Source organism: Carassius gibelio, chromosome B24 (assembly GCF_023724105.1).
Source record: "Carassius gibelio isolate Cgi1373 ecotype wild population from Czech Republic chromosome B24, carGib1.2-hapl.c, whole genome shotgun sequence".
Taxonomy (NCBI): Eukaryota; Metazoa; Chordata; class Actinopteri; order Cypriniformes; family Cyprinidae; genus Carassius; species Carassius gibelio.
The window spans coordinates 25469579-25496535 of NC_068419.1; the positions used below are offsets into that span (position 1 = coordinate 25469579).

Here is a 26957-nt window from a genome sequence, read left to right on the forward strand (position 1 = left end):
TGTGAGTTACACCTCATTTATTTGCACAAATAATATGATCCACTGACTGTAATGATTCATTTATATCATTAAATATTAGTCAACCACTAATCTGACTGAAATTACAGTCTTCACATTCTGGCAACATACTGAGGAAAAACATTTTTCAAACAGTTGGCATCACACATTTTGCAGTATATATAGCATATCACATTGAACAATAAATCCGCTCCATTATTTAGTTGGATAACTTCATGTTATTTTTATCATTTCTCATTGGTTGTGGTTTTATATGTGAATGTGTCTTTAAAAGAAAGGCACAATAAAGTGGTTGCTGGTTAGTTATTTTTAGGCAAAGTGTTGATTGCGTCTTTGTCCTTTCTTCTCAGTAAGATGCATGTTGACGTAGGAAGTCAGCAGGTCGTCAATTTTATAGCCCTTATGAACACAGGATAAAATTCTATTATTTTAAGATCATATTATATATGAAATATATAACATTATACAATAATTAACACAAACTACTGGTACTGTATATTGTTACAATTAAATTAAATTTCTATTTTAATATATTTTATTATAAATGTCATCTGTTCTTGTGAAGGCAAAGCTGAATTATCAGGCACCATGACTCCAGTCTTCAGTGTCACATGATGCTTCAGAAATCATTGTAATGTGCCGATTCAATATTGTAAACAGGTTTTGCTGCCAAATCAATTTTTTTTTTTCAAACTTTTACATTGTAGTGTATCATGGTTTCCACAAAAATTGCATGGAGCAAAAACATTGATAATAATAAGAAACGTCACATCTGAGTCACTTACCAGGGAGGTTTCACACAGGATCTTGTTCCCTCTGACAAGGTTTCCTACAGTCATGTGGAAGTATGTGCTTCCACTGCACCAGTTTGCAATTTTGTTATATGGATGCACTGCCAGAATGTCCTTCAAACAGTGTAACAGAGTTACGGTACAGTACATGATTTTTACATTCAAGCTAACAGGAACACTCATCTGAGGTGTTATACAAATGTTGCATAGGGAAACACATGATAAGCAGTTATGATATATCAATGAATTATACCTTTGTTTTGGGGTGAATGACAGTAACGCCTTGTTTGCTAATGGCAATCCTCACAATGTCAGGGAAATTGGGCTCTGATGTTTGCTGTAATATCAAGAGGAATATCAATATATTTTTTAAGGTAAAATTAGCAAATATATTATTGTGCTGCAGACTCGAATTGCTTACTTTCACGTCAAAAAAGGCACAGCCAAATGTAGGCCATTTGTAGACGATCTTTAAAAAGCCAATCATTGCCTGTTCCACAGTCGTGCCAGTTTGCTTGTTGTACTCGGCAAAAATGTGCTGTTGAAAAATGGTTATGAATAAGAAACACTTCAGAAGCATTATATTACTTGCACAGAACGCAGTGCACTGGAACTGACCTTTTTCCATTCATCGGCAGACATGGCTTTAAGCTGGTCATTAGGCACCAGGTCTTTCAGCATCCTAGGAATCATGGGAAACTGAGTTTTATCATTGTCCACTTTCACCCTGAAGAGTAGAGCGCCCAGCATCACCATTTCTTCTTTGGTACAACGATGATAACCTCTCAAGTACTTTGGCAACTCCTAGATAGTATGAGAAATATGGAAAACATATTTTCTTCAATGCTTTCAGGAAAGCTATATGGAAAATCTTCCAAACCTTTTTAATAATGTGGCACAGATTGCCAGTACCTGTGGATAATGGAAGATGAGATCTGCCTCCACATCTCTACCAGGGATAATGCTGAACCACAGTTTCCTCATAAAGAAGACCGTGTAGGACACATTCACTGGACCACCCGCTGTTTAAAACAGTAAAAGCAACAGGATTTGTTTTGAATTTGACTTAATTACAGTATGTAAAAATGGTGACAGACTCAAACTTGTTCCTTTTAGGATACGTTTGCACGAAAACAATGTACTAAAAGCTACAGACAACAATGTTGTCCAAACAATCCCAGCTCACACAGAGCAACACAAATTTTTACAAATGCTGTATGATGCATGCCAGGCCAGTAGTGGGCGATGTAACTTTGTAAAGAAACACCACAAGCCTGCACACGTACATATAGACTAAACATGTCACCATTTTCACAAATTCACTTTTTTTTGTTTAAGTTTACACAGAGACTATAACAGAACAGTTTACAAAAACTTGCATTTGGAACCCCCAAAACATCACTGTTGTGTACATGAACAGGGAAAACGCAAACAAATGTTTGAAACTGAAAATGGTGTAATGTAAACAACCCTTCAATCAGTGATCTAAAGCTTAAAGAGCCACACAGATGGGAAATCAAAAATTACCTGTATTATAGTGTATGATGCAGCTGTCCATCAGTGTAAACAATGTGCAAAGTAATTAAACCAAAAAGTACACGATTTATAAAGTTATTGGCTTCTAAAGTAAGGAGTCGACTCTGAATCACTGAAACGAGTCGTTATAGATTTCAAATCTTTTGCCCATCTCTATGAACGTCACTAGAACACTTTGCATAATAATCTCCGCCTACTGTCTTGGGAGAAACAAAACTCTGACCTGCCCCACCCCCCACACAGACGCTCTGGTTGGTGTGATAGCATCATGTCGAGGAGACAGTGTGTTTTTAATTGTAAAGGCAAGTTTGTTTTATTTTCACTGCCAAAGAATGAAGATCAGAAGAACCAATGGCTAAAATTCATTTTTACCACAATACCAGAGCAGTACAACAAATCCCTTTTGTTGTGTTCACAACATTTCACTGATGACTGCTTTTCTAATCTCGGTGAGTTCAAGGCGGGATTTTCAAAGCGTTTGGCCATGAAAGAGGGTTCATTTTTCCAACTTTATTTAGACCAACAAGCATCTCCGAATCACAACGCGAAGTATGATTATGAAGTTATGTGTTTGTTTTCTCCCGAGCGTCTTATCAGTATGTGTGCTAGCTGCAGCCTTTGTATGCACTGCTGATCTTTATTTACAAACACGTCATTAAAATGAAGTGTAACAGGTGCTGCTAACAGATATTCTGTGAAAGTAATCCATATGAAAACAACGCGATGTCCGTTTTTCACGTCTGCCTTCATTATATCTAATGTAACCACGCCCCCGCGCTGAACACGCTATTCAGATTCAAACTGAAGCGCGCGGCTTGAATACACCCACACAGAAGAAAAAGCAGCGAGACTGTTCAAGTTTTTTATTTTACTGTTTGCTTCGCGATGAGAGGAATAAGACATAATTCACCCCAAAAAGATGCTAAAGCATTGTTTACCGTGAGATTGTGTGCGGAACAACCAATCAAAACTATGTTAGTTGACCAATCAGAACACAGTATGCTACCGAAAGGTGGGGTTTAAGGAAACTGAATCTTTTGAACAGCTTTGCGCGAACCGTTTGGGGATCTCTGAGAATTGAGGTCATTTTAAAATGATATTTTGACAAAATGACAATGTTTTTTAACCTTGGATGGATTTAAACCTATTGTACAGGACTTAGAAACAGTGATAGGAAGCTTAGAATGTTCATCTTACTGGCTCTTTAATAACACCTAATAAAGTTATCAAAATCTTACCCTGATTCACCCTCTTTGCTCTCCTGGACCAGTCAGTAATCTGTCTCAGGCTGTCAAAGAAGTAGTCAGTTTCATTCAGACTCAGAACCTGACAGAAACAAAATCCTAGATTAATGCACAGACAAAGGTTATGTAAAAATAATCACTAAAAAATGAAAAGACATGAGTTGTAACCACTGTAGACATTGAGGAGGCAATTTCCCTCCAAATAATCAGACTAAGATATAATACAATAAGTCACTTCTTAATCTATTGGTTTAAGATCCTGAAAGAGTGGCTGTTAAATATAAATCACGGTAACCCGGGTACAAACCTTATCAGGAGTTTTCACAAAGAGGCTGAAACCTTCAGCTGAGGACAACATGACTTTATTAGCAATGGTCCGGACCAGGTCTTTTATCTTGGTGTTGGATGTCACCTCAAAATTCTGTCCAGGAGGGCGAGAAAATTTTTTTTTCAGGCTCACTAGATTCACATTCCAAGAATAATCTACATGACTTGAATTGGCAACAAATTAACTGTAGATTTTATGTTTATTCAACTGCTATTATTTTTAACATTTTGAACATTATAAAAAGTTATTGAGGTGCAAAATATGATGCTGCACCAGTAACTGACAGGGAAAAGAAAAAAAAATGGTTGATCCATGTACTGCGTGGTTGCATTACCTCTTGAGTGTCATTGGGGAATTGAATTTTGTGGAAGATCTGAGTGCTGTTCTGCTGAATCGCATCAACCTCTACCTGGTGAGGTGGAAGCTTTCTGGGCTCCATTCTAGCACAAAAACAATGACAAATGTCATCTTACACACAGTAAACATGCTATCACACCAAATCAGCAATGCAGTTCTCATCATCTGTGACCCAGCTTGTGGACTCATTTCAACTATAGTGCTACAGTATTGTTTCCCAAATGTGGAAGTCTTTGACCAGTTGCAGTAGCAGTAAATTCTGTACTATCCCATCACTCAGTGCTGGCACTTTCCTGGCATTTGCACCAGTCTGGTCCAGTCCAGATTTTAGACTGAAGACTGAATTACAAGTACTCAAGAAACAATCATTTTTGATTCAATTATATTAAATATCAAAGAAACTGTGTTAAATGGCTATCATATGTAAAGTTGTTTTAGAGCATGTAAATAAGCCAAGCTTGTTTTAACATGTTAAACTGTTATCGTCTGCTAACAGGGTGTTTATCTAGTCATGTTTTACAGTGTATCAGTCCAGGAATATAACACACATGCTGTTTGAGATAGGTTATCACGTAAGACAGCCAAATCCAAAGAGTAAAAAAAATACAAGCTTTATTCTATATATAAATAAATATAAATATATGTATATATGTATATATTTGTAATGATAAAAGCTAAATGAATAAATGTAAATGCATGTATTCTCAGAAGCTTTTATACAATGACTTAAACATTAGCTTTTAGTGATTCTATAACATACATGATAGTAAAGCTTAGCAATGTATGATCAATTCAGAAAGTCTGTTCATTAGTAGCATTTCTTCCTGTTGTTATACCCATAAAGCAATGTGACTTCATTTGTAATGATAAAAGTAAGGTGAAAGAAAATACGCTTCAACATATGTTGTGAAATACTGGACATACCTCCGAGCCCCTTGCAGTCTCTGGAGGCAGTCTGTGGCCAATGGCTCTCGTTTGCGTGTCTCAATGAAACGCTGAGCATGTTTCAGCAGAGAGTTACTGGGAGGGAAGAGACCACAGCACAGCCATAGCAGCTGCCAGCCCTGCTCCACGCTGTATCTGATTGAGAAAGAACATTATTATATTATAATTACATAACAGTTATTTATTTATTAGAAACTAATGTTATTATAAACATAGCATGTTAAATGGCATATACACCACAAACTATCTAATGTCTAAATGAGAATGATCTGCTGCTTGTTGACTCCTCTCTACAGAGGAATCGCTGAATTATATGGCTTATTAATTCTATGTAGTCTCTTCTCAGTTTTATATGGTTTCTAACATGAAAATTTTTTTTTTCTGAAATGCCCATTGCTTATCTGATTTCATAATGATAAAACATATTGCCACGTGAAACTCTGCAAAGTATGACTGTTTGGTCCTGTGCTGAAAAGGAAATTTAAAGACTGAATGCCTTGAAACTAACTGTATACCAGTGATCTAAAGCTTCTAGACCTATAAGCTGGTTTAATAAGAATAAAAAAATAATAATAAAGCTTATAAAAATAAAAAAAGAACAATGATGGATAAAAAGGTTCAAGGTTGCATAGTTTCCCCTCACTGTTATTAAGGGCAAGCTGACTTTGGTGCAACTACAATATATTACAAAATAAAAGTTTTTGTTTACATAATATGTGTGTGTACTGTGTATATGTATTATGAATATATAAATAAACACACATGCCTGTATATATTAAAGAAAATGATGTTAAGTTTTTATATATATAGTAAACAAAAACATTTTTTTTTTATATGATTAATCACAGTTAATCATTAGATATTACTCTTATTTATTGCTTGCATGTGCATTACGATTCAAAAGTCTGGGGTCAGATTAAATTTTTTTATAATTCATACTTCTATTCCACAAAAATGCATTAAATTAATCAATAGTGACTGTAAAGAATGTATAATGTTAATAAAATATGAATAAAATATATCTTGCATAGTATATAATGTTAGTTATAAGAGATTAGTATTTCAAATAACGCTGTTTTTTTAACTTCCTATTCATCGAAGAATCCTGAAAAATGCATCTATATAAAAAATATGTTTTTTGAAAACCAAATCAGCATATTATAATGATTCTGAAGAATCACGTGACACTGAAGACTGGAGTGACATTAATATATTTTTCCAACTGGATTCCTGTTTAATAAATGCAGCCTTGGTGAGCATAAGAGTCTTCTTTCAAAAACATTAACTATTTTACAGACCCCAAACGTTTGTAGTAGTGTACAGGCATTTAATAGGCAATGCAGTACTGACTTTGAGCATGTAATGCTCTTTACCGGTTGTTATTGCTGGTCATTTGTTTCATGATCTGACAGTAGATCTCATCTCTGAGCTCTTCATTTTCTGTAGGTGGGCCAAAGATCTGGTCTGTGAGTTCGAGGGGGCTCTGGACCTGTCTAGTGGGGTAGTCACCCATGTACTTCAGAATAGGTGCACACCATTTAGTCAAGGAATCAGCACTTTTCTGGGTCGTATCCTACCTGGATAACCAGGTTAGCTGCTTACCAGCTGCTTACTTTTTCTTATGGATCAGTGCTTATGTAACCCAACAGCTGCCATGTTCTACAGCTTTATGCATTACTTCATTTAGATATGAATTGGGTAAACAAAAGGGCTCAACTGCTTCTGTGGCAATAAGCAATGTTCAAAGATATGAGTACAATAAATGATAAAATCTTAAATATGTATGGCAAAGGATATCAGTGAAGGCGTTGCAGGCTAGTGGGCTGAAATCTGGATTGCCCACCAGTCTCTTCAGCAGGGGCTGTCTGATGGGTTCTCTGGAGTTGGCCCACAGCTTCTCAGGTGCTGCATTCTTAGAGATCACCTGTCTGTTCACATCTTTGATGGGCTGCCTGTGACAATGACAAAAACAACGGGTCATTCATGTTTGCTTCTGAAATGCTTAAAGGGGTCATCAGATGCTACATTGCAGTTGGATGTAATAGCAGTCGTCATTTACTCCTGACATCTGAGCTGCTGAAGACACAGCCGTTGGATTATGTTTGTTTTTGAAGGGAATGTGCCCCCGATCTACCTAAATGTGTCTATGTTCACACAAATAATTTGTGATCAAGCTTTACCAACAGAAACAGTGAGTATAAAGTTTTTTAACGAATCTTTGCAAATCGCCTTTCCTAATAATGTGCTAATTAGTGAGTTTCACAATAAATGTGGCTACAGTAAACAGTCCCTCGGAGAGCAGCTCGGAAGGGAGGGGTGGGGTCAGCAGAGCTCATTAACATTTAAAGGAAAATGCTACAAAAAGGCTTGCTCTGAAAAGAGCTGTTTTTGACAGGGTAAAAAGGGTGTTGTTCTACACTACCATTGAGAAATTTTAACCAAACTATGTTAAAGACTTTTCATTAAGAGCCTGAAGAATCATATCAACTTGTGAAAAATGGGCATCCGATGACCCCTTTAAGAATTTTAGTATGTTTTAAATAAGAGCAATAATAATGTGGTCAAACAGTTGCTGCAAGTACCTGAAATATTCAACCGAGAAATCTTTTAGAGTTGAAGGAGCCACTCTTTCAGTGATGGTTCCTTTTACAGTGTTGTCTATGATGGTCTTTCTTTGATCTGGGGACAAGCTGATCAGGCTCTAAAAAAAAAAAAAGAGCAAAAAGTCAGAATGCATTAGCAATCAACACAACTATGACAAACGTTCCATAATATATAGACCTTTACAGATCTAAGGAACTCCATAGTAAAGCACAAATAAAAAAAAAAAACTTTTCAAGTTCTCACCAGGACTTCATTTGTTGGCTTTGTAAGAGTTGGAAGAATCAAGACAGCATCTGCAGGGACTGCACCTATTTCTCCTGTCCGCTCATTCTTACCCTTCAACCAGCCGCGGGCAACAGGAAACTCATCATCCTTAATGAGGTAGATGAGCTCTGCCTTCTTGAAGCTTAGAAATGTTTTATCATCTTGAAAGACATCCAAACCATTTTTCATTAGACGAAAACAAATCAAATCATAGACCATGAACCATCGAATTTAAAAGGCATAAAGCATATTTCTTCTTCTGACCTTGCCTGTTAACCTCCTGTAGGGTCACAGCATATTGTGAACGTTGTGTCAGGCCTGCCAGGAACATGGCTACCAGATCTGAGATGTCAGTGGCCGTGATTGCATTCAGTGTGAAGTCTCCTTTCAGAGTCAGCAAACAAACACATTTCCTTTCTCTGGAGGAGACGATGCAGGGAGAATTTAGGGAATTAACATATTTTTGATAGGGTATCAATTATATTTATTTAATTCAAACATGTTATTTTTTAATCATGTGACTGTCAAGACAACATACAAGGCCGACAAACATTAAATGGTGTCCAACTCACCTGATAGCGTTGACCCCGGTGAGCTCTGGGTAAGACAGCGCCAGGAGAGTCTTTTCTCGTTCATCTAGGAATGTTATTCCCTTTGAATTAATTGCAAAGATAAACTTGCTCTTTGGTAGAGGAGGACCTGAATATTGAAATGACAAACGTAATCTTGTTTATATTATTTTTAAAAGTTTTTGCTCATATTCTTCTGCATTAGATGTGGAAATGATGCAATTTGCAATGTACATTACTGTTCAGAAAATTTGGAGTTCTCTTTTTCTCATCAAGCCTGCATCTGATATTTGATTTGACAGTAACATTGTGAAATACTATTACAATTTAAAGGGATAGTTAACCCAAAAATCCCACACAGGTAGTAAGGACATCGTTAAAATAGTCCATGTGACATCAGTGGTTCAACCGTAATTTTCTAAAGCTACAAGAATACATTTTGTGTACGTGAATGGTCTTACAGGTTTGGAACAACATGAGGGTGAGTAATTAATGACAATTTTCATTTTGTTTTTTACTTTGCCTTTAAAATAACTTTGATATTTTAATTTATTGTAAAATGTAATTGATTCCGGTCATGGCAAAGCTACTTCTCAGCAGCCATTATTCCAGTCTTCAGTGTCACATGATACTTCAGTAATTTTTCTAATATGAAACATATTGTATTATTATAAATGCTGAAAACAAATACACTACTTTGTGGAAACCATTTTTTCAGGATTCTTTGATGAATAGAAAGTTCAAATAAACATTTATTTAGAGATCTTTTCTAAAAACATTTTGTAACATTATAATTGTCTCATGTAATTTTTTACTAGTATTAGTTTATTTTAAAAATCTAACTGAACTGAAATTTTTAACAGCAGTGTAATACTCCTCTTAGCATATAGTACATACCAGATAACTTGGCAACTTCAAAAAACTTGGAGAAGAACATTGGCCACTTTTGACGAGCATAGTCAACCACATCTGCTTTGACTTTATCAGACTTGGTCTGAGTGTTTATTAGTGGGCCCTAACAAAAAGAAACAAATGCTTGTAAAATGCTTTGACTTTCAAACAGGTGGAAAGCTTTATTACATTTATTTTACCATGAGCAATAATAGAAACATCTGTACCTGCGCATGTGCTGTATTGACCATCTGGGTCCACTTTTCTTCTGACTTGGCCTCCAGAAGTTTGGAGTTAATGCACTCTTTAACTACAGTCCTAGTATTCTCCATACTCATGTCTGATCCAAACTGCACATAGAAGTGCTTTGCTACAAGCGCAACAGTGTCTTCCTCCTTATATAAACACAAAGGTGAAATTACATCAAATAAATGTCACGATGTGGTCCCCTACTGTGTGGCAATTCTACAATGGTAATGTTAACTGGAAACTCCCTTACGAAAGGAAAATATATTTACCAATATAGTTCTTAAAATATATTGTGATATATTGTAATATATTATGTTCCCTTTTTATTTCTAATATTTTATATATTTGAATACATTTAATAATAAATTGATGACACATATATTATATAATATATTGCAAAATATACAAATGATTGCCGCTTTCAATATATTGCAATATATTGGAAAAAATAAATATATATAAGAATATATGCCTAATATATTACATGATATTTTCCAATATACTGCAATATATTTTTGTTTCATATCTGCTATTAAATTGGCTTGATGCTAAATACACACTGCTAGAAAGTCCATGATGACTGCCGTTTTAATAAGCACAACATGAAAATTCACTGAATGCATGAATTACAAATAAATAAATTAAAGGCACAGTTCAACCAAAATGAAAATTCTGTCAACATTTACTATCCCTCAAGTCATTCCAAACCTGTATGACTTTGTTTCTTCTGTGGAACACAAAATAAGGTATTTTGAAGAATATTGGTAACCAAACAGTTTCAGGTCCTATTGACTTCCATAGTGTTTTTCTCTTGAGTCAATAAATCAATAGAAGTCAATGGGACCCGAAATCGTATGGTTGACAACAATCTTCAAAATACCTTCTTTTGTGTTCTACAGAAGAAAGAAAGTCATACAAGTTTTGAATGACATGATGAGGGGGAGTAAATGATGAATAACAATATACAATTTGGGTCAACTGATACTAAAAATGATCTGAAGCACACCTTCTCACACTGGTATTCTCCAGATTTCAGGCCTCTGATGACCTGTCTGTAGATAATGTCTGTGCTGACGTTATCCTCGCTGCAGTCATGCCAAGGTGTGAAGATCTCTTTACGGAAGAAGAGACGCCAAGGGGCATGTTGCTCCTGCCCACCCTTCCTCTTCACTTCCTGCTCACACTGAGAGATGGCATCCATCACATGCTCACTGCCACTACCTAGGGACCACACCTAAAAAGAGGGAGCACAATACCTTAAATTCTAATAATACAGAAAATCTGATTCAAACTCAATTTCAGTGCAAAGTCTCCATACCTTGTCATATAAAGCTACGTAAAGTGAGAAGCCAAATGTGTCCTGAAGTTTGACTTTCTGTGAAAGCATCTGGCAGACCTCTTTAGATGTGGAGGCAGAATCTACAGGCAAACTGATAGTCCTGCCATCCATCATAGTTACTGATATGGCAATGGGTTTCTTGGACTTGGTGGCCTGTGATTAAACAGTGATGGCATGAATTAAAGCTTCAAATCTATGTTAGGTGTTTGTTACTTGACCATAGGAGAATTAAGACCTAAAGGGTTTCACATGTAAAGCAATTTACAGCAACAATGCAACAGAAGTCATTACTTTCAACGAGCTGCCCATCATTATGACAATATTCAGAAGCGTTTCATTTTATCTAAATGAGCAGCAGCATTGGAGACACTGGAACACACATGATCCATCTCCTGAATGCTTTATTTACAAATCATTTACCTTTCTTTTTAAACAGGAAGAAAACTGATTCCTTGTCCAAACTGATATCTCATTTTTAGCAGCAACGATTTTGAAAAGCTATGGCAAGTTGTTCAGTCCAAAAACACTGTATTGGGCATAAATGACTTTACCTGGAGCTCCAGCCAGCTGGGAGGCTCTCCACGCACTCCATTGGCAACAGTGCGCCTCAGTCGGTCGGCGCAGTAAGGCGCGTATCCCACAGGACCAAAACGAAGAAAACTTTGGAGGTACTGTGAGGAGATGAGAAACATTCAGGACAACGCAATGTGGAGACAACTGCAAATGCATGACCCCATAAAGAAATAGTGAAATCATCCATCAAAGAGTTTAATAAGGAAGACAGTCTTTTATTCACCTTGATGAAGCGCTCGGTAGGAGGAAAAATTCCCAAACAGATGCACAGGAGGATCCAGCCACGGAAGTAGCTACCACGGTTTGAGTTCTCTTGGAGCTGCTTACAGATCTGGCAGTAGATTTCATCCCTAACAATGAAAGATATTAAAGACTTAGAAACAGAAACATCTGACCACTAAGCAATAGAAGACTTATGGTTTTAAATAATTCACAACCTGAGGTCACGTCTGACAATGGCATATCCAACAATGATATGCAACTTTTCAAGAGATGTCATTGGCCGGTCCAGGGTGAGTCTGTCTGCATTCATTTCATCTTCTTCGCTAATAGTTTGCACAGTGGGTTGTTTGGAAACTTCAGTCCCATCCTTTGCCTATACATGAAGAGATAATGGGATTATAAAGATTATAAATAATTCATCTGTTTGTTGCATTTAAGATATGTTGTAATAATAAGGGATGCAAACTCATCATGGGTGAAAAAAGTGACGAAGACATGCAATCCCCAAAATTATTATATAATTTTTTTTTAGTACTGTACTGTAGTAGTATATAGCAAGTACAATTAAATAATAATGCATTAAATATTTTGAAGTATTTTTAGATTTGAGATTTTTTAAACTTTGCCTTTAGGACACATCAAAAAGAGTGTTTTACAGTAGAAGCTGCTAAATAATTTCAGCCAACACAGACTTGTTGCTCTTGCAGTTTTGTTACTCTTAATTTATCTTTCCCTCACTTAATGCACAGGTCTATTTTTGACATCAGTCTGTCAGATATATCATTCTGCCCAGAGCATTTATCACTGTCAATCATAGCATTGACTGACGGAACAATTTAGTGGATTCACTCGTTAATTTTTTACACTCATGTTTGTCACTCTTGAAACAGTATACATGGACATTCAGTCAAACAATTCTTAGACAAACAAAACATTTCTTCAAATTTCAATGGATTATGTAAAGATTCTAGAGAAATGCTTACCCAAGCAAAAGCTCCTGATAAATCAATTACTAACTACACAATCTATTATTTACATCGTGCGCATGCCTTTTTTCCCTCTCTGATTATATTAGGTAGATCTGCAAGAGTGTAGAACTCTGTAAACTTATGAAAACAAAAATTAGTTCAGAGGGTATTCTTCTGATGAACCTATAGAAAACACCTCTGACTGGCCATTGCTTTCAACAGAGATGCTTTTGATTGGCTGCAATACTCAAAACAGCAAAAACAAGGAAATTAACTTGTGGTTTTGTCATTCGAAACCAGAGCATGCAAACAAAACACAAAAAAAGAGTTTAAAAGTGGTTGACTACAAGCGTGTACAGATATGAATTGGTACTAATGGTACTGTAAAAAGACCCTCCCACCACCACCACCACCACCACCAAAAACACTTCCTCATTGGATCTACACAAATCTCGTAAGTGACGAGTGAGTTTTCACTGGAAGGTGAGGATTTAACATATATGAATAATACAGTAATGCATTAGCTTTGAATAATTGTTTTAATATTGCTTTTATTTTGACCGATAATAAAAGGAATAAAGACTCATGAAAACTGTATTTCAAACGCATGTGAAAGGTTCTTAGAAATGTATTTATGTTGGTTTCATATGGTTCTGAAAAACTTCCGTACGATTTTCAAGAATAGCTTCAACAATCTCAACAATCTCAATACTCTAAAAATGTTTTTTTTTTTTTATAATAACACCTAAATACATGTTACTGCACATACTTTGATAACTATTTTCAAGTTAAAACGTTTTTAACAATTATCATATATAAATGATATAATGATATAACTGATATAAATTCCTGACTTTTTTTATGACATTTTACAACCTGAAATAATCTTGTCTTGTATTAAACTGGTCAAATTATTTGATGTTTTATAAGAATAAATGACCTTAAGAAATAGTATAAATCTCACCTCTTCTGCTATAGCAGATGGTTTTCTACCGGTTCTGTTGGATTGAGTCCCCTCAGGTGCTGTGGAGATCCTTTTGTTTCGGGACATTACATCAGTGAAAGTTGAAGTCTTTCGATTTTTCGGACCCTGCTCTGGTATGGCAGATAGTTTGCGGCTTGGAACACCATCATCTTGGACAGATTTTTTGTTCCGGGCCAGTATGTCTGTAAAAGTTGAAGACTTTCTGTTGCGGGAAGCGTCTTCTGGAACTGTACTGAGTTTCCTGTTCGGAGAGTTTCTTGTATTTTTCATTCTCTGAAAAAATGAGACATCAACTCTTTCACTTTAATTTGAGTTGCTAAAAGACCTGTATTGCTGGTCTTAGCAGGTCTCTCAACATGTCCAAACTGGTTTTTAGTTGGCCAGCCAGCCAGTCTGACCCGCTGTTTGTTTGTTTTTTAGATGTAAAATATATAATATAAAGGAGCTTCCTCACCTGGTCCAAGCCCACCATATGGCTGAGGCGTCTATCCTGTCTGGAGGCCACATCCTTCTGAAGAGAGCCTTCTGCAAAGGCTAGTCCATTCCTAGAGACCACCTGAGCTTTTGGTTCAGGAAGATCACCCATAAATCTCAAGATCATCCACCAAACCGTTAGTGAAGCCTGTGGATAAGAAGATAAGTGCAGTAGTAAGCTCCTATTGTTAATCTGACATCAGAAGAACATCCTTAATTTATCAAAATCTGGTCAAAGTCAAAGGTGGCTTTACTAGGACATCATTCTCATCCTCATGGTAGAGCAGAGGCTGACGTATTCTCTGGCGAATGTGTGTGGGTGTGGCAGCACCCTGGAAGTACATGGAAGCAAACTTGGAGAACGAGTACTCATCCAAATCATCAAAGTCTTCCTCTGGAATCTCCATCAATGGAGCATCATCCAGATCCACCTCTTCAAGCACCACTCGCTTTCCCTCAAAGTCCTAAAAACACAACGTTCCCATGCAGGTTTTGGTTTTAATTTGACTGTTATCCAAACATTAACATCATGCTTTTTTGAGAAGTTTGATCTCTCACCTCAAAGCCCACTGGTGCCTGGCCCTCCTGTCCGCCAACCATACTAGGCAGGAAGCCAAAGATATCATCCACCATTTCCTGGTCTGTGGAAGGTTCTAACTGTTCAGCCGCCTCTCTTTCTTTTTTCTGCCGCAGAATTTCATCAAGCCTCCTTTGCCTCTCTAGAGCAGCAAGTTCTTCTGCTCTACGTTCCTTAAGTGAGAGGTAAGCCTGCAAACAACAGAGACAGCAAAAGATAAAGATGATATGTAGCCTGGGATATTTAGCAAACAGTCTTCTAAACATGAAAATTCAATCCATCAGAAAACTTCCTACATCTCTCTTCATCTTCTTGACAGCTTTTCTGGCTAGAGTTCCTCTGGTGTAGGCCTGCAGGAGTATCACTGCCCCTCTCTTTCGTTTCCACTCCTTCCTCATCAGGAGGCCACGAGTCTGAGCCTGAAGCAGAATAGTTGCTTGTCGCTTCCGTTTATACTGCCAGGCCAACTGACGAGAGCGTACTTGAGCACGTAGACGTGCAAAACCCAACTGGACCTGCAGAAAGGCAAGTGACACTCTACATCCACAAGCAATGACTATCAACATATTTCAGTCTGCAGTTAAGAGGACAACATACCACTCTGTAAAGTTTTCTGACTTTGTGTCCTCGCCAGGTTTTCTGTATGCTCACAGCTGCTCTTCTCTTTCTCAGGAACACTTTCCTGCAAGAAAACAAAATGGCAACTGATGAACCAATGTGTGAACATTTTCTCTACAAACATAGGAGAATATCCTCATTCTTTTACCTGTGTTTATATCCTCTCAAGACTTTCTGAATAATAAGTGCCTTCTCATTGAGAGCGCTGTCTCGTGCCAGTTCCAAAACAGTATCATGGAAATCCTGATGCAAAAAAAGAATCACGTTAGAATGGATCAACTTCAAAAATGCTGTTATGGTACCGGTAAAATTCACTCCAGTACCTTCAGAAACACTTTAGTCTTGCCGATCTTCCACTCCTCTTCAGTCAGAACATTCTCACAGATGCTTTCACAGCATTTCTTTGCACTCTCCTTTAATATTACAGTAAATATAAAAATTAATGGCTGCAATAATGCATTTAATTAGCATTTTTTAACTCATTTTGCATCTAAAAAAATACTGAAACAAGAAAAGCCTTAATGTAGAAGAACATATATTTAATATTCTTTAATACAAATGTATTTTGTCTTATGGAAAAAAGTGCTTTAATAGGTTTTAGTCATTTTATGGGATGGGGATTTGTTGTTTATCAATGTGGCTGTTCTAATTCAGTGTCAAAAATAAGCAAAATGGCTAAAATCGCTTACAGAACCTTCAAAACCTGTTCCAATGAATTTTTAACGAAACCACTGTAACACTTAATTCATGTCAAACAACACAGATCACATCTCACAGTTTTGGGGTCACAAACACTGGACTTGAGCAGCACACGGTAACGCTCCAGAAACTCATCAAATGTGTGACGGATGGGATAGCCGGCCTTCCTAATGCGGATAGTCTCCATCATTCCAGAGTAACGAAGTTGACGGATACACAGCTCCCTGTCAAAGAGCTGAAACAAAGATGGAAAAGTGGATCACTGACAGAAAAGTGAGTCAATCGACAGAGAAAATGATTTGAGCTTACCATAGGCTTCTTGAAGTCATTGGGTTTAATACAGCGAATAAACAAAGGCTGGCAGGAAGTTAGAGTCTTCATTAAAGAGTCCAGCGACTGACGGAACTGCCCACATAATGTAGGCACACGTTTCTTTGTGTCTGTTGTTTGCTGAAGGAATAGAAAAATCAAAGGTAAAGCAAATGAAAATTTTGTATTGATTAGCTGAATGCCATCACATGTTTGTACACTATTTGCCTTTAGCTGGTGTTAACATACCCGAAGTGAGTTTATTGGGGTGATGATAGTATGGTTGGAACTAGTTCTTGCCTCTGTGGTTCTTAGCTCACGGTGAAATATCTGCTTTAGTAGCTTACTGGATGATGTGTGTATCAGCTGGAGGACATCATTACTCAGAGTATCTCTGTTCTTCTCAAGGAAACCTATATGCACAGTAAATTTCATAAATTTTTTTAGATATTTTTAAAGCCAAAAAACTAATGTGAAGGTGCATTGTGTGGAACTTTGAAAGCATGTGTTACCTTTGCAGTCATAGTAGACAACTCCAGCAAAATGGTGGATTCCAAACTGCGTGTCGTGATTGTTTTTTGGGGGCATGTAGATGTCACCTTTCCCATGAACCTGATTCATTTTGTTAAGCATTGTAGCATCTGTGCCCTAGAGAAAATTACAATTGTTCATAACGGTGTATAAATATTTATAGATTGTAATTAAAGATATGATGCAGTCACACATTGCCTGACTATTAATTATCAAAGATTATAAGCCTATACTGTAAATAAAAGCAAATATATTTTAGAACCTTAGGAAAGAGACTCTCTTCATCAATAAGAGCGAGAACGTTGAGAGGCTTTATGGCCAGAACATCAAGGGTACGCTGGTTGTCGTTAAATTTAATGTTGTTCCAGACGATGTCTTCACGTACGTATTCCTGTTGTTCAAGCTTGAAGACATGTTTCACAAAGAACTGCTGAAGCTGCTCATTGGCAAAGTTAATGCAGAGCTGTTCAAAGCTGCAGGAATCACAGACAAGATTAAGATAGACTTTGGTAATATATTCAGAGAACAACAACTTTTATTTTGGTCTGTTTTTCACATCACTATCATATGGCCAGAGGTGGAAAGTCTAGGGGTCAGAAAGTAAAAGTCCTGCTATATGTTTATTCCGCTCATGAACACAGCCAGCTAATTTCACTGATTAACGTAGTTCTACCTCTTGGATGAAAAACTGTGCTTTGGGAATAAAATACTAAGGATGACTTTTACTTTCCTGGACTTTTCACCTTAAATGGCAACAGAAGACTGTAAACCTAATTTTTATACATTTATGATGTGTTTTTGATTTTTGAGCTTAAAGGGTTAGTTCACCCTATAATCAAAATTATGTAATTAATGACTCAGCCTCATGACGTTCCAAACCCATGAGACCGCCGTTCATCTTCGGAACACAGTTTAAGATATTTTAGATTTAGTCCGAGAGCTCTCAGTCCCTCCATTGAAACTGTGTGAACTGTATACTGTCCATGTCCAGAAAGGTAAGAAAAATATCATCAAAGTAGTCCATGTGACATCAGCAGTGTTGGGAGTAACAGCGTTTAAGTATAATGGCATTACTAACGGAGTTTAATTTTCAGTAACGGAGTAATCTAATTAATTACTTTTTAAAATCGTTGCAATGCCGTTATCTTTACTGAGAATGTAAAGTGTCACGTTACTACAATTTGGTTGAATAAAGCGTGAGGTGTCATGCTTTGGCTAGTGGCTACACATCAGCTGCCTGACACCATTGCAAATCCGATGATGATTGGCTGGGTCGGCGGTGCCCTGCCCACGCTGTCTCACTGCACACTCTGACAACCACTACACACAAGACGGGTCAGCGATAATTGTGTTCTCGAACTGGAAGTACCAGAAATTAAAGGTGAGTTTCTGTAACATGCACGGTATGTCCAGGAAAAAAGACTTTATCCACGTCTGCCTCAAGCAACTTATATGAACCACCTCACATCAACACATGCTAACATGTTACTTTACTGAATATTTAATGCTGTGTTCAAACAGATGCAACTTGTGCGAATAACTCGCGCTATTCACGTGTAGTTGGACGCTTGAACATTTTGAGTTAATACGCTTCATTCGCACATGAAATTAACTTCACAACAGATGCAAATTTCGTGGCATGGAGGGGCTACTGCCAGTTGAGTACTACCATTTTTATTCAGATAGTTTTTTAAATATTACGGTTATCATGTCATGAAATGTAGTTTTAAAAGTATTTCAAGCGAGAATGTAGTTGTTTTAAACTCAAATATGCGGTTTATTTTTCGGAGGTTGTCTATTCGCGTCTTTGCATTGACTTAACATTGAAATCACTCGCGCCATCTCCTCGCAGCAGACGCTCTATTCGCGTCTTGTGTGAACGCACCATAAGAGTTGGATTGTGTTCTGTTTATTGTGCAATAACTTTAGGCCTAATATACAGTTTTGACAGATTTGCACTAATGGCCAGGTTTCCCTTTGTTTCTTTTTACCCAAGTTTAAATTTGTTTGTGTTAATTTTGTACTTGAATTTTATTTTCAATAAACATTTTTTATATGTTTTTATTTCTATGCATATCATATGGCAGGCTGCAATACATAAATACATTTTTTTTTTAAACTTACTCAGTTGCTGAGTAACTAATTACTTATACAATGTGGTAACTGAGTTACTAACTCAATTACATTTTGGGAGAAGTAATTTGTAACTGTAACTAATTTTCAAGTAACATGACCAACACTGGACATCAGAGGGTCAGTTAGAATTTTTTGAAGCATCGAAAATACATTTTGGTCCAAAAATAGCAAAAACTACGACTTTATTCAGCACTGTCTTCTCTTCCGGTCTGTTGTGAGATTTCAAAACACAGAAGTGTAGTGATATCCAGTTCGCGAACGAATCATGCGATGTAACCGGATCTTTTTGAACCAGTTCACTGAACTGAACTGAATTGCATAAGCATTAATCCACAAATGACTTAAACTGTTAACTTTTTTAATGTGGCTGACACTCCCTCTGAGTTAAAACAAACCAAATGGTAAATGGTAAATGGTAAATGGACTGTATTTATATAGCAGCGTTTAGTCGGTGTATGATACCAATATCCCGGAATAATTCATTTACTCAAACAGTACACTTTCTGAACTGCTGTGAAGAGAGAACTGAAGTTGAACACCGAGCCGAACCAGATAACGAATGAAAGATTGACTCATTCTCAAGTCAAGAACCATTTCTGTCGGACGCATCCGATTCGAGAACCGAGGAGCTGATGATACTGTGCATGCATGGTTCAGCGTGAAGCAGACTGACACACAGGGAGTCTGAACTGAACTGGTTCCATTGGTGATTGATTCTGAACTGATTCTGTGCTAATGTTATGAGCGCGGGTAAACCGAAGGCTTGAATCAAGGGCAATCATCGGCAATGACGTCATTACTTTGAGCTCAAAAGAACCGGTGAACTGTTTTCTTCAACCGGTTTATTGAATCGAACTGTCCGAAATAACCGGTTCCTGGAAAAGAACCGAACTTCCCATCACTACTGGTGATCCAAAAACCAATGCAACCGGATCTTGACTCGAGAACAAGTCAAACTTTTGTTCGTTATCTGGCTCGGCTCGTGTTCATCTTCAGTTCTCTCTTCACATCAGTTTAGTAAGTGTACTGTTTGAGGAAATTAATTACTCCGAGATATTGGTTTGTTTTAATTCAGAGGGAGTGTCAGCCATATAAAAAAAAGTTAACAGCTTAAGTTATTTGTGGATTAATGCTTATTGGAGACACGAAACATTTCAAACGATTCAGTACGATTTTGTTGAACTGGTTTCAAGAAGATCCGGTTACATCGAGTGATTCGTTCGTATTTTCGATGGTTCAAAAAATCTAACTGACCCTCTGATGTCACATGGACTTTGATGATGTTTTTAATACCTTTCTGGACATGGACAGTATTCTGTACACACAGTTTCAATGGAGGGACAGAAAGCTTTCTGACTAAATCTAAAATAGGGCTGCACGATGTGTCGTTAAAGCATCGATATCGCTATGTACGAATCCACGATAGTCACATCGCAGGATGTGCGATGTAGGCTGTCGTAGTTGATCCGTTATTCATTTACTGTACAGGCCAGCTTCTCCCCGGCCCTTGACGATTGTGATTCGCGGATTAATTGCACAGCTTAACCATCATAGAGTGAAAGTTTATCATTGACAGGAGTGAAAACCACATGCAAGTTTAACAGGGCAGAGAGAGGGAGCGCGAGAGAGACAGAGAGAGCGCGCACGAGAGAGAGACAGAGAGAGCGCGTGCGAGAGAGGCAGAGAGAGCGTGTGCGAGAGAGACAGAGAGAGAGAGCACGCGAGAGAGACAGAGAGCGCGCGAGAGAGAGACAGAGAGAGAGCGAGCCGTCTTCAAACAACACGAGCGCTGTCTTGCTTTCTCTCCCTCACGCATATTAATCAATTGACACGATGGTGTCGATGTTTAAATAATTTAAAATGAGAATGTAAGTGTGCTCACCCCATTTTTCTTTGTAAGAAAAAATATTGCAATATATATCGCAGAAAAATAAAATATCGCAATGTAATTTTTTCCCAATATTGTGCAGCCCTAATCTAAAATATCTTCAACTGTGTTCCGAAGATGAACAGAGGTCTTACGGGTTTGGAAAAAAAATGAGGGTAAGTCACCCTTTTTGGGTGAACTAACCCTTTAACAGCCCGAGCCTCTATTCATTTTCATTTAAAGGAAAAGAGCAGTTTAGATTTTAGTCTTTAAATATCCACGTTTTGTGTTCCACAGAAGTTTTGTAATGACATGAAATATGACATGCATATATGACAAACCTGTTGTTGTTGAAGTTTTCAAAGCCAAAAATGTCCAACAAACCAATCGAGAGTCGGATGTGTTTGGGGTCATCAGGAGGAGGTTTGTAAATGGCACTGTTGATTTTCTCCACAATCCACACAAACAGCCTTCCATAGATGGCCTGCACACAGAGAGAAGATGAGAACTTTATACTGGAGTATAATAGATTTTAAATTGAAACTACATTCAGTTGCACAACCTTTACAAAGGCATTTCTGCCATCCACTGCTTGTGCCGAATTCAGAGGTTTAGACACACTCTCCCTGTTAGTCATCAAAGAGCGTTGTGTCAAGCTTACATCCAGGGCATTTGGGGCCACCTGCAAAAAAAATCAGATCTATGGGCTTGAGTGTGCTGCTTGCATACAAAATTGGTTTCTAAGATAAATATACATTTACAATTACCTCTAATAACTGTGCAGCCATTTTGAAATGTGTAGAAGAGAGAACATCACAGCTCTCAAGGTTGTTCATAATGGTTTCTTAAATATTGAAAATGGAAATAAAGCTCAAATAAGCGTTCTCTCAAAAGAACAGAAAGTTTTGCTATAGTTTATGTCTCTTTATTACTACTCACCTTCAAAGTCTACATTCCCCAGGTGTAGGATGGCAGCAAGAAGCTTGTTAATTTCCCACGTGTCATTCTCTGTGAATGCCAAGATCTTCATTGCTGAACGGAAGCTGGCATACTCTTTTATGTCGTCCCGTCCTTCGCATGTAGTGCACTGACCCTATTAGCAAACATAATCATGAATAATTTAACAATGCTTAGAAGGATAGTTCACCCAAAAATGAAAATGAAAATTTTAATTTATTCATCATTTCATTCCATAACTGAGTTTCTTTTAAGGAACACACACACACAAAAAAACTAAGGGTCCAAACCACACCGATTTTAATTTACAACAGCACTGAAGCAGAATTTAAAATATCTTCTTTGTGTTTTACAATTATCACTTTAATGTTAATTTATCCTACCTGTTCATTCTCACTCCAAAATAACTTTATTGTAACAAATGTAAAATACACATAGAAAAGTTGGAGCATGGAGTCTATGATGATCAGTACCATTGTGAGATAGCTGTATTCTGCAGCATTCCCCAAAGACAGGATCTTCTTTTGGTCAGGAGGCATTCCCATGAGCATGCAGTAAAAGATGTGGTAGTTTCTCTCTTGTGGGGCCTGTGCCAAAAATATGCAAATAAGCAGTTTTACATTTGTTTTGCTGTATCTTTACCTGAAAGATTTCACATTATACAGTCTAATTGTAATCAATTTTGAGGATGGTTTACCTGTCGACAAACACGTGATTTCTCGAGTAGGTATTGTTCAAAGCGGGCCCCCTCGATAGCACCATTTTTATTAAAGTGGATGTCAATATATTTTCCAAAGCGGCTGGAGTTGTCATTGCGGATGGTCTTTGCATTACCAAAAGCTACAAAATAAGACGATGTAAATAGTGACTTGTTTATCTCAAGAATTACAAAGTTGAGTGATCCAGGAGCATCTTATAAGTTTCTTTATAAACATCCATACCTTCTAAGATAGGGTTGGCTTCTAGAATCTGCTGCTCAATCCAGGAGCGCTGCCCACTCACTGCCGCAAGAAATTGCAGCATGAGTTTGGTACTCTCTGTTTTTCCTGCTCCGGACTCCCCACTGACAAACACAACACATACAGACACTCTCAGAACACATTAATGCTCATTAAGCAAATAACTAACAGAATATATGACAGATGTTGGAGTTGCCAACATACAGGTCCAGTTTGTTCTGGGTGTTTGTACAGCGGCCTATAATATATAAAACCTGCAGTTTACAGTATAATACTGCTATGAACTTAAACAGTTCACAACAAATACTCTGTTGGTTTCAAACCCTTCAAAAGGTACACTTTTTAAGAATTTTCAGGCCACTTTTCAAATATAATGAATTTGAGGACCGGAGCATTCAAAAATGCAACAAAGAGCAAAAGAAGTGTCATAAAAAGTGTTTGAAATGTTAAGAAGGAGAAATTTAGGTGTTTATTTACTGATAATGTTTGCATATAGAGATGTTTTGAAATGGCCTACAAAAGCGTTTAGTGCCATATGGACTATTTTGTAATAATTTTATCGTACTTTTTATCATTTGTGATGCTTTATACAGAATATCCTTTTACAACATTTTACTGAATTTTGTGAATTAAACCATTAACATTAATGACACAGTGAATCATCAGATCCTCCTGTCCAACCTCTCATCATTAGGCAAAACAGGGATTCCACCACACTGGTTTGAATCCTATTGCACTGGTAGGTCTTTCATGGTGGCCTGGGGTGGGGAGGTATCAAAAGCACATCAACTGGTCACTGGGGTTCCTCAGGGATCAGTTCTTGGACCTCTCCTATTCTCCATATACACAACATCACTGGGACCCATTATACAGGCACATGGTTTCTCCTACCATTGCTATGATGATGATGATGATGATGATACACAGCTCTATCTCTCATTTCAACCAGATGATCCAACAGTAACTGCATGGATCTCAGACTGCCTACAGACAAAACAATTACCCCATCACATTCGGTCAGAAATCCTGCTGTAATCTTTGATGACCAGCTGACTTTCAAAGACCACATTGCAAAAACTGCTAGATCTTGCAGGTTTGCATTGCACAACATCAGGCCCTTCCTAATGGAGCATGCTGCACAACGTATTGTTCAGGCCCTAGTCATTTCTAGGCTGGACTACTGCAATGCTCTTCTGGCTGGACTTCCATCAAGCACAATCATACATTTACAAAAGATTCAGAATAAAGTAGCATGACTGGTTTTTAACGAGCCCAAAATTGCCAACATCACAGCTCTGTTTATCTTCCTGTACTAGCTGCCGGTTAAGGCTCGCATCAAGTTCAAGACACTGATGTTTGCAAATAGAACAGCCTCAGAGTCAACACCCGCCTACTTCCACTCACTCTTACGAGTCTACATCCCCTCCAGAAGTCTGAGATTCACTAATGAGCGATGCCTCATGGTAAAATCGCACACAATCACATTCCAGAACATTTCATTCACCATTCCTGACTGGTAAAATAATCTTCCAACCCCTATCCGGAATGCTGATTCGAGAGCTGAAAACTCTTTCATCACTATCTATTTTCTTTCATCTTTCTCTGTCTATCTTGTACTTATTTGAACAATGTTTGAAACTTGGTATGATGAGCACTTCCAGTGTCTTTTTGACTCCTTAAGATGAATTGCTTGATGTATTCCCCAATTGTAAGTTGCTTTGAATAAAAGTGTCTGCCAAATGAATAAATGCAAATGTAAATGTAAATGTAAAAGAACTGTCAATTCAAAATAAGGATAAAGAAAGTCAGATAAAGAAAGTTCACACTTGAACCAAGTATGAATGACTGAAGGAGCCTAAAAATGGTTGATCAATATTTTAAGGTGTGAATTAAACCATTAACAAAAATAAATTGTTAAATTAAGACAAGGATGAAAAAAGTTAAATGGGTTTGCAATTACATTACCATTTTTGTTCACAACCAAAAGTTTAAAACTCAGAAAATCTTAACCTAACCCTAGCTACAAAATGTTGGTTTCTCCCAAGTATGAATGACTGAAAGACCTAATGATGCAGCACTGGTCTTTGCGGTTCCGTCGCATGTTGAAGAAACAGCTGTCTGCGATGGCAAAGACATGTGGGGGGAGATCACCCAACCGCCGGTCTGTGTACTGCTCCACCTGCTCTGGAGTGTAGATTGGCAGCAGCTGGTAAGGGTTCACTGCCACCAGAATTGACCCTGTGTATGTCTGTATAAAACAAACAAACAAGTTGTTTCAAGGTCTTTTAAAAAGAATATAGACTTCAGGGCAGAATGTTGGATTTAGTGTATAATGGGTACGTCAGTGTTGTAAAACAATATGATCTGCTCATCAAACTTGGAACTGGCTGTTTCTATAGATACAATCTTGTTATTAAAACAGGAAGAGCAAATAACTGTTGGTGAATGAACTGAAGTTGGTGAATTAAGTGGATAATTTAATCCCTATTTTGGTCATTTTAGGTTCACAGGTCTTGAAAACTAGTATTATAAATCATATATTTAAATGTATGCATGATTAATCTAAAGTGGCGGTTAAAAACTCACATAGATTGCTCCTTCTTTGTAGCGCACAAGAAGGTTCCGTAACAGTCCAGCCTCATTTAGGTCACCCAGCCTTATCATATCATCCACACCGTTCACTGAGGTGGGATGCATGGGCTTCAGGGAGTTGTCCTTTTTAATCTTGTGCTCCTGCAAATTATGCCATCAAAGACATCAGATACACTTCTACAGACAAAAGCAGCACTTAACTAAGACTGCCTCCATTTATATTACCTTTCCCTCATCGTCAATGAGCTGAAGATGCCCAGTGTCTGAAAGTCTGACTTCAGCTCCAATTTGGACCCCATCACTGCAGTCGACCCACACATAGTCTCCCTAAAGTGGTAGATCGATATTTTAAATTATACCGTTACCATTGATAACTGTGTATGCTTAATAAAGACAAAGGAACTGATAATAGTATACTTTACCTTAAAACATCTTTAAGACAAAATGTTCATACTATGCTGACTTTCTGAACATAGACCATGGTAATACCATATTTTCCTAACTTGGAATACCATGTACCATGGTATGATTACAGTAATTATGCTATACCATTTTATTTATACATGCATTGAGATATTGGTACCATCAGCATTGTGTGTACCTGTACTTCGATATTCGCTCAACCCTAAACTAAAGCACAAATCATGATTAGATAAATCTATGGAATTATATTCCATACAGTCCAGGTTTACATATATATATATATATATATATATATATATATATATATATATATATATATATATATATATATATATATATATATAAAATATCTAATCATCTCTAATCTGTAAAACTGCATGTATGTTTACTGAATACAATTTTTATTCTTCATTTGTATTTATATTAACTATAATTTAATATAAAATGAACTCAGAATAAAAAGTATCATGGTAACGCCACTGTAATTTCCGTATCCAGATACTTCACATAATTTACCTTCCTTAACACCACCATGACGGAGTCCTTTTGTCCCCCAGCCTAAATAATAGAACAAAGGCTACATTTTAGAATCAAATATCGCCAAGTAAAATGCAGTAGTGGAGATTAGGAAGAAAGGCAAAATGGCGTCTAACATACACGTACACATTACCTAAAGTACAATACAATAGTTTCAGCTATTTATGTAGAACAAAATAACAAAACCAAACCATTGAAACCAAAATAAATCCAATGTGAGCTACCTTTACTGGTGGCTATTTGATGAAGTCTCCTGATCTAGCAGTATTTTTTGTTGCTCTTCAGTGAATCCAGAACAGATCCCCACAGTGTGAGTGTTCAGCCAAAAGAAATGACCTCAGGGGCCTGCTCGGGAACAACAGGTGTTTATGATACTTTGACTTTGCACCCTGACT

The 26957-nt window shown here is 37.2% G+C and overlaps 1 protein-coding gene across 1 annotated transcript; it reads right to left on the minus strand.

Annotated features, from left to right (window-relative positions):
* LOC128013463 (unconventional myosin-VIIa-like) lies at positions 1 to 26915 on the minus strand. The gene is made up of 48 exons (XM_052596472.1): positions 26787 to 26915; positions 26542 to 26583; positions 25828 to 25929; positions 25597 to 25743; positions 25074 to 25258; positions 22993 to 23114; positions 22749 to 22891; positions 22525 to 22638; positions 22034 to 22187; positions 21862 to 21938; positions 21657 to 21776; positions 21436 to 21578; positions 17354 to 17564; positions 17073 to 17208; positions 16810 to 16973; positions 16561 to 16701; positions 16328 to 16486; positions 15876 to 15965; positions 15701 to 15795; positions 15532 to 15616; positions 15231 to 15449; positions 14916 to 15125; positions 14612 to 14821; positions 14338 to 14505; positions 13863 to 14156; positions 12146 to 12303; positions 11932 to 12058; positions 11687 to 11806; positions 11115 to 11288; positions 10803 to 11030; positions 9775 to 9942; positions 9554 to 9671; positions 8660 to 8786; positions 8352 to 8506; positions 8067 to 8248; positions 7802 to 7920; positions 7017 to 7171; positions 6593 to 6746; positions 5199 to 5354; positions 4252 to 4357; positions 3897 to 4010; positions 3584 to 3671; positions 1722 to 1831; positions 1428 to 1613; positions 1231 to 1347; positions 1063 to 1146; positions 804 to 923; positions 1 to 417 (listed from the first exon to the last, which is right to left on the minus strand). The coding sequence occupies exons 2-48, from the start codon at positions 26557 to 26559 to the stop codon at positions 328 to 330; spliced, it is 6663 nt and encodes a 2220-aa protein (XP_052452432.1). The 5' UTR covers positions 26560 to 26583; positions 26787 to 26915; the 3' UTR covers positions 1 to 327.
* Between the last annotated feature and the right edge of the window lie 42 nt (positions 26916 to 26957).

Bases quoted from the DNA above. Each gene is read 5' to 3' on its own strand.
- LOC128013463 (XM_052596472.1), bottom strand. The intron at 25,259-25,596 runs GTGAGTTTTTAA...TGTTTTATACAG, and splicing joins ACAAAGAAGGAGCAATCTAT to ACATACACAGGGTCAATTCT. The intron at 16,702-16,809 runs GTATGTTAACAC...CTATTCCTTCAG, and splicing joins CCCCAATAAACTCACTTCGG to CAAACAACAGACACAAAGAA.